Source organism: Octopus bimaculoides, chromosome 26 (assembly GCF_001194135.2).
Source record: "Octopus bimaculoides isolate UCB-OBI-ISO-001 chromosome 26, ASM119413v2, whole genome shotgun sequence".
NCBI classification, from domain to species: Eukaryota; Metazoa; Mollusca; class Cephalopoda; order Octopoda; family Octopodidae; genus Octopus; species Octopus bimaculoides.
In genome coordinates, this window is record NC_069006.1 from 20,359,184 (window position 1) to 20,367,200 (window position 8,017).

General features: G+C 37.8%; 1 protein-coding gene across 1 annotated transcript in view; it reads right to left on the reverse strand.

Annotated features, from left to right (window-relative positions):
* The window catches only part of LOC106868949 (WD repeat-containing protein 75), a 16,747-nt gene continuing 8,730 nt past the window's right edge, over positions 1-8,017 (reverse strand). Inside the window, exons 10-19 of the mRNA XM_014914426.2 lie at positions 7,353-7,552; positions 6,388-6,575; positions 5,459-5,637; positions 4,670-4,856; positions 3,680-3,771; positions 3,199-3,285; positions 2,696-2,925; positions 2,030-2,164; positions 803-888; positions 1-80 (exon numbers count right to left, since the gene is read on the reverse strand). Of these exons, the coding sequence (XP_014769912.1) occupies positions 77-80; positions 803-888; positions 2,030-2,164; positions 2,696-2,925; positions 3,199-3,285; positions 3,680-3,771; positions 4,670-4,856; positions 5,459-5,637; positions 6,388-6,575; positions 7,353-7,552 (1,388 nt within the window). The 3' untranslated portion in view covers positions 1-76. The remainder of the gene's footprint in view (positions 81-802; positions 889-2,029; positions 2,165-2,695; positions 2,926-3,198; positions 3,286-3,679; positions 3,772-4,669; positions 4,857-5,458; positions 5,638-6,387; positions 6,576-7,352; positions 7,553-8,017) is intronic.

An 8,017-nucleotide genomic window follows, 5' to 3' on the forward strand; every position in this document is an offset into this window, starting at 1 on the left:
TTTAAAAAATATTTATTATGTACAAGGTTGACATTCTTTTCGGATTTAATTTCATCAGGTGTTGTATTTACATATGTTACCTGCAATATGAAAAATTAGGAAATGTAAAGACATTAACTTCATCTCAATGTAGTTAGTTTATGCAAATTACATTATTAAAAAGGTGACGAGCGGGCAGAATCATAAGCACACTGGACAATTTCAGTCATTTGACTGTGGCCATGCTGGAGCACCACCTTTAGTTGAACAAATTGACCCCAGGACATATTCTTTGTAAGCTTAGTACTTATTCTATCAGTCTCTTATGCCGAACCGCTAAGTTACGGAGACAAACACTTGACAAAATGAACTAAATTGGCATAGAATATCATCATCATCATCGTTTAACGTCCGCTTTCCATGCTAGCATGGGTTGGATGATTCAACTGAGGACTGGTGAAACCAGATGGCTACACCAGGCTCCAATCTGATTTGGCAGAATACTACAGCTGGATGCTCTTCCTAATGCCAACCACTCTGAGAGTGTAGTGGGTGCTTTTAGGTGCCACTGGCATGAAGGCCAGAATGATGGTTTCATATTTTTTTATAATTAAGATCTAAACTGTTAATATATGAATGCAAAAGAGATAGTTGAATAACTGTAAACTTACTTTTGGGCCACCCTGTATATGTGTCCTACAACCTTATTTGTTTATGCCTCATAACAAGTAGATTGAGAACATAAGTACCCGGGTAGATATGATCAGCTCAGCATGGCCACAGTTCAAATGAGTAAAAGAACAAAATGAAACAGTATACTTACGAATCTCTTGGAGTAAGTAAACTCTGGATGAATCTTCCGGTAAATGAAGCCACAGGAGGGCATACAGCAGCAGGAATATTAATTAGCTGTAAGAATTTGAGGGGAAAAAAAAGGGGTTAAAAAAAAAAACTTTAATTCAATGTCCAAGATGAACAGTTATTAAAATTACATTTAAAGAGGAAGTAGCGAGCCGGGGCAACATGGATAGCCAGCATTTTGTCTGTCTGTATGTTGTAAGTTCAAATTCGGCTAAGGGCCAACTTGTCCTTTAGGGGTTGATAAAATAAGCACCGGCTGAGTATTGGGGTTGATCTCATTAACTTACCCCATCCCCCAAAATTGCTGGCCTTGTGCCAAAATTTGAAACTAATATTACATTCAAAAGCAGTAAGCTAGCAGGACCATTCCTGTGCTAGACAAAATGCTGTTAAGCATTTTGTTTGTCTTTTACATTCGGAGTTCAAATTCCACCATGGTTGGCTTCTCCCTTTCATCCTTTCGGGGTCGATAAAACAGCTACCAGTTGAGCACTGGAGTCAATGTGAGCAACTGGCCCCATTCTCCCAAATTGCTGGCCTTGCGCCAAAATTTGAAATCAATAATTATTATTATGGGCACAGGTGTGGCTGTGTGGTAAGACACTTGATTCCCAACCACATGGTTCCAGGGTCAAGTCCCACTGCATGGCACCTTGGGCAAGTGACTTCTATTATAGCTTCAAAGACTTGTGAGTGGATGTAGTAGGGGTGTGTGTATATATATATATGTGTATACATATATATATATACACACATACTTGTACGTATATATGCATATACTCATTTATTATTTGTTTTACATATAATTTATACTATTTTATAGATATTGTTATTAATTAACAATACTCGGAGGCAGGCTAGAATCGAAGTGCTCAAATTGAGATAAGTTCCTATATATATATATATATAAAGGTGTTCCAATTTTATATATATATATATAAAGGAGGGACAAGAAACTGTAAAATAAATTAGAAAAAAAATAGAAATGATGGTGGGAGATAGTCACATATACTCAACCATCCTGACACTATAACAAAGTGCTTTATAAGTTCTGATATAGACTTGTCGAGCAAAACACTTGTTCCTGTCCATCTTTCCTACTTTATTTAGCCTCTCAGCACCAGGCATAAAGCCACCTTCCCCTCTACTATGCACCCATTCAGTTTAAACAAAACAAAATACAACATACCTCTCGTAGTAAAGGTGACGAATATGATGGTTGATTGGCAGAAGTTTCCATTGGTTCTGGTTGTTTTTCAAGTTTTCTGCGTTTGCCAATAATTAAACTGAATTCGTTTTCCGGAAGGTTCTCTGGAATTGTCATCTAGTAAAGAAACAAAAATCATTGTATTATGATTGAATGGTTTAAGAGGTTTGTTCTGCAACCAAGAGGTCCATGGTTTAATCCTGCGTTATGGCAGCACCTCAGCAAGGTGACTTTTACCATAACCTCTAGTGTACCCAGGGTGTGTGAGTGAAACTGGCCAGCAAGAAGTTACGTAGAAGTCCATCGGACAAACTGAATGTGTAACCGGAGTGATCCAAACTCTTGTCACATGGCTTGGACAACTAGAATGTTTACAATGCAACTACGTATGGAAGTTGTGTTGGTAAGAAGCTCAGTCGAGTTCCAGATTATCTTTGCAATTTCAGCTGGTTATACTTAAGATTGCTCCAAACTGGCCAGCCCCAAGGAAAAACTAAGTTAAGAGAACTAGATTCCTTGGAAGAAAGCAGCGAATGTATACGAAAACAAGGACGGGGAAAAAAAAAATGATCTGCTGAACCGTCCCAGACAATGCTCCATCATGGCCGCAGCCTGAAACCCAATAAAAGACTAAAAGTATAGACTTACTGAACCAGGTCGCTTCAAGCCATTAAATTTGTTGTCTTTTTCAATGATGGTTAGAAGTTCTTGGTTCCTATTCATGAAGTAGAGCTGTGAATTCTTCTGCCATTGCAAAGATGGGGGCAAATTTGTGGCAGGTGACAGGTGAGTGATAAAAGTGGCGTACACGACTGGTTCCTCTGTGATGTCTTTTTCTTGATAAACCGGGTGTGACTCGCTGGGGGTGAAAACATACACTGGAAAAGAGAGAGAAAGCGAAAATGATTGAGCGAATAAACAAAATATATATGGGATTATTCTAATGTGACAACAACAAAAAAAATAATGTTTCCTGAATCTCTGCCATGCCAAAGTCATGATGCCGTTCCCAACTTTCGAAGACCAATAAAATTACTGGGGTCAATGCAATCAACTAAAAAAAACCCTTTGATGTGACACTCCAAACACTGAAATTGGGAGAAAAAAAAAACAACCAATGGAAACTACACAAGATAAAGGAAAGTACTCACAGCATTTGTCTTCAGTGAAAGCTGCCATTATTTCAGTGTCAGGGTCTACGGTTAAACAGGACACTGATACATTAACTGACCATAATACTAGAATAAAAGGAAATAGGGGTTAGCAATTAGGAAGAGTATGAACGATACAAACTTCAAATTTCAGTGCAAGGGGATAAAAATGGGTAGCTTAGAGCAATGGTGGTAAGCTCATTGAAACTATGATTATTACTGTATCCTAACGTAAGGAACCCTTTTTTGGTCAAAAATTAGGTTAAAATAATATGGGAGTTTCTTATACATGGATAGTATTATAAAGCCTTACAAAACCTTTTTTCTAAATTTTAAGCCCCAAAAATTAAGGGGGTTCTTCAACGCCCCCTGGATCTTTCCACTGCCCTCAAGGGGGCAATACTGCCCACTTTGGGAATCACGAAACAAGTAACGAAAAGCATAAACACAAGAATATGAAAGGAAAAGTTTTTAGACTTACCAGTGCTAGTAAGTATATTCCAGACTGTTAACCTTGATTCTGAAGTCGTTACTAACAAATGGAAACAACTCTTTCGACCAAACTTCAATTGTCTGATGATGAGTAAAGGATAGAGAGAGAATGAATGACAAAATAAAAAATAATTTCAATAAAAGAATACAATGTCACATTATTATTTAGCATTACATATCGTCATCACGGTTATTTATTTTCTATTAGTTTCAGTCACTAAACTAAACTGCAACTACATTTATATTCCTCGCACTTTCCATTGTGTTGTTTCCTTTATTGGATTCATTAAGCAAAATGTGCCAAATATGCTCCTTTATCACTTCCATTATAGCTTTGATTAAATAACTGTTAAAATCGAACTGCACTCTTCAAAACTTGCACTAAGAATAAGGACAAGGTAAAGTTACTACCTGCTTTTACAGCAAGTTGATGCAGGTAGTTTACCACCCGCCTCCAACTTTTAGTTCATGCAATTGAAAAAAAACTTCATTATTTATGGGATGACCTAATATATATGATGGACTCCCCCCACATCAGTTTCGACATATGAGAATCCAACAACCTACACTTTCTTTTGTCAGTCATAACATACGTTGAATGTGATGTTTGAGTCCTGCCAACAATTTGCAAGTAATGGGATTACAGGTGAGTGCAGGTGGTATATTTGCAGCTGATTTTCTCCTTTGCTTTGCACTCAGCCTGTTATATACACACACGTGTATTTTTGTATATACTAGAAAAAAATCGTGCATTGAAATATATGGAAAAATCTGTTCTTTCTAACATTATTTTACATTAATCTGATAGGTTTACTCTATACTTTTTATTATTCTTAACAAGACAGTGACAGTTAAGCCATCGTCGGACTGTCTTAACAAGAGATTTGACAGTTAAGCCATCGGCGGACTGCCTAATATATATAAACATACAGACGTCTATAATGAAAAAATATATCAAGCTGTGGAATAAATGACATACCTGCAATTGGATTGATCTAATGGATTTTGTAAGACTCGTTGAAGGGATTTGGTCAATGGATCCCAGATTGTTACCAGGTGATTGAAGGTAACCCCAAGCAAAGAAGCATCTTCTGTAAAAGAGGCATCTTTAGGTATATAATCCCGGTAAAATCCTTCCAGTTCACAACTCCACTTGGTCTCCTTGACTGAAAAAGAAAAATTGATTAACACTTTAACATCAAGATTTCTGTCAAATGTAATGCTTATATTTATTCACATTGGTTTGAAATTTCAATGATGTGATTGTTTATTTTTAGAATGATGTTGTGGGACGGGCATGAGAAGCTGGATCTAGTCAGTTTGAACATAAAACAATTAGAATACTTAAGCAGGCTATGGCTGGTTTAAATGCTAAAAGTTTGAAGAAGGATACATAATTACGATGTCGTTCTCAGAAACTATCAAATGACTGGATGGTCAGTCAAGATTTTCTTCCACAAAAAGTTCATCATTGAATGTCGTTTCTTGTATAAAGAAAGCAACACAGGATAAAGTAACATATTTTGCTGGATGTCCTTCCTAACGCCAACCACTTTCAGAGTGGACTGTGCTAAAAAGTACCCAGTTCACTCTGCAAAGTGGTTGGTGTTAGGAAGGGCATCCAGCTGTAAAATCCAGAATAGACAATGGAACTTGGCACAATCCTCTGGCTGGCCAACTCCGGTCATACCATCCACAAACACTCACCACAACCATAAAACACTGCTTGTCTCTACAACAGGAATCACTACTTAATTGAAATACTTACCACTGAGACTAGGATCATGAGGAAGACACCACAGTTTGAACATTCCGTCTTCACTACAAGTGACGACCGATTGCCTCACAGTACAGCCTGGTTGTCCAACAGTTGGACTGAGCTGAGAGAAGCATAAACTGTTGACATGTTTCAGATGAGGTGATGTAATCATGGTGTTGAGTATGTACCTAGGAAACAAAAATATGCGTGTATATATAAGTAGGAATTTCCACCTTCCATCTACCGCTCTTCTTTTGTTCACAGGTGTATGTATGTGTGGGGTGGATGGGTGTAGTATGTTTGTCTCTTTGTCGTGAGATCGTAATGATTGTAAATAAATGTCGTTATCACACAAATGGTGTTATTTATTTTGAATATTCTATGTAAATATGTTGTCTGGCCATGGGGGAAATAAAATCTGGTACTCTGTTGGTTTATGGCGATGAGGGTTCTAGCTGATTCGATCAAGGGAATAGCCTCCTTGTGGAATTTCTTTCTACTATAGGCACAAGGCCTGAAATTTGTGGGGAAGGGGTAAGTCGATTTCATCGACCCCAGTGTTTCACTGGTACTTTATTTATTGACCCTGAAAGGATGAAAAGCAAAGTCGACCTCAGTGGAATTTGAACTCAGAACGTAGTGGCAGACGAGATACTATGAAGGATTTCAACCGGCGTGCTAACGATTCTGCCAGCTCGCTTCCTTGTGAGATTAACATGCAAATGACCGAGCATCCCACAGACATGCGTACCTTTAACATATTTTTCAGGGAGATTCGGGGGTCAATATATTCGACTAAAAATTCTTTAGGGCAGTGCCCCAACCTAGCTATAGTCTAATGACTGTAATACATCTGCTCAATAAGAGCCAATTTGGGGCTAAAAACAAACAAAACAAAAACAAACAAAAAAAAAAAGGAAAATAAAAATGTTATTTACTTTTGTTTCTTTGAGTTGTAACACCAAAACTTCAAACTTATCTCTGGATCAAACCCAGATATTTCCCAATGCTGCAAAGTGGCCAGCCACTCAGCGTTGTCACTGAAACCTGCTTTTACCACTTCTACGACACCTGCCTGTTTGTCAAGATTCTCGGGAGAAATGTAGTTGACTCCAACTACATCCAACTGAAACAGGAAAAAAAAAAAAGAAAAAAATCAAGGAAACAACAAAAATGGGATTGGTCAAACTAGAAAGAAACCCATCACACTCACACACACATATATATGTGAAGGTGCATAGGCTCAGTGGTTAGAGTGTCGGGTTTACAATCTTGAGGTAGTGAATTCGATTCCTGGTCTGGGCTGTGTGTTGTGTTCTTGAACAAGACACTTTATTTAAATGCTCATCAATCACTGTCCAAAAGACAGGCACAAAATTGTAATGATCTTTTGTAAGTTGATTGATGAGGAATTAGCTACGAATTTTCTGTTAATGTTTTTGTTAAATTTTTAAAATATATATCGTTGCTATTATGCAAAAGTGTCGTAAGTCCAAAACGTTGGTTTTTCAGAAATTGAAAAAATAGTTTCACCATTCCATAACAAAACCGTTGTACTACACTTTGACAATTTTTGATATCTTGGTATCTGAAGCAGCTGGAGATACGATAGTTTGACCAAAAGAACTGGCTAGTGATAGCAAAAATAGGTATTGAAACACATTTGGCCAAATTTGGACATACAACAGTTTAACATAACAACGGCACACACACACACACACATATATGGTATTGATTTGTTTACATCCCTGTAAATTAACAGATCGGCAAAAGAGACTGATAGAATTAAAAAAATCCTGGGTTTGATTCTTCCGAGTGAAATATTCTTCCAGGCGGTGCCCCAGCATGGCCGCAGTCTAATGACTGAAGCAAGTATAAGATAAAAGGAAGCTAAGATACTTACATTAAAGAGAGGTTTATTGGTGTGCATACAATAGAACTGTAAATGGCCAGGTTTTCCATTGGAAACTAAAGCTTTCTTGTTTGGGTCGTAGAGTAAACCAACAGGATATGGATTTGCTAATTGGTAACCCAACTCCCGGACTGTGATACCAGTTATAGCTTGAACTATTGATGAGCTGCTGCTGTCAATCACCAGTATTTCTGTAAAGTGAAAAATACAGACTAGAATGAAATATTTATAAACAATTTTCTTTTTAAATGAATGTGACACGTTTATAAAATAGAAGTAGACATGGCCGTGCGGTAAGAAGCTTGCTTTCTAACCACAAGGTCCTGGGTTCAGTCCCACTACATGGCACCTTGAGCAACTGTCTTCTATTATAGCCTTGGGCTGACCAAAACCTTGTGAGTGGATTTCGTAGATGGAAACTGAAAGAAGCCTGTCTTATTGTCGTATATCGTCGTGGCACTCCCGTCAGATATGTCGATGAGGGTTTTAGTTGATCTGATCAACGGAACAGCCTGCTTGTGAAATTAACATGCACGTGGCTGAGCACTCCACAGACACGTGTAATAACGTAGCTCTCGGGGAGATTCAGTGTGACAAGGCTGGCCCTTTTGAAATACAGGTACTACAGAAACAGGAAGAAAGAGTGAGAAAAAGTT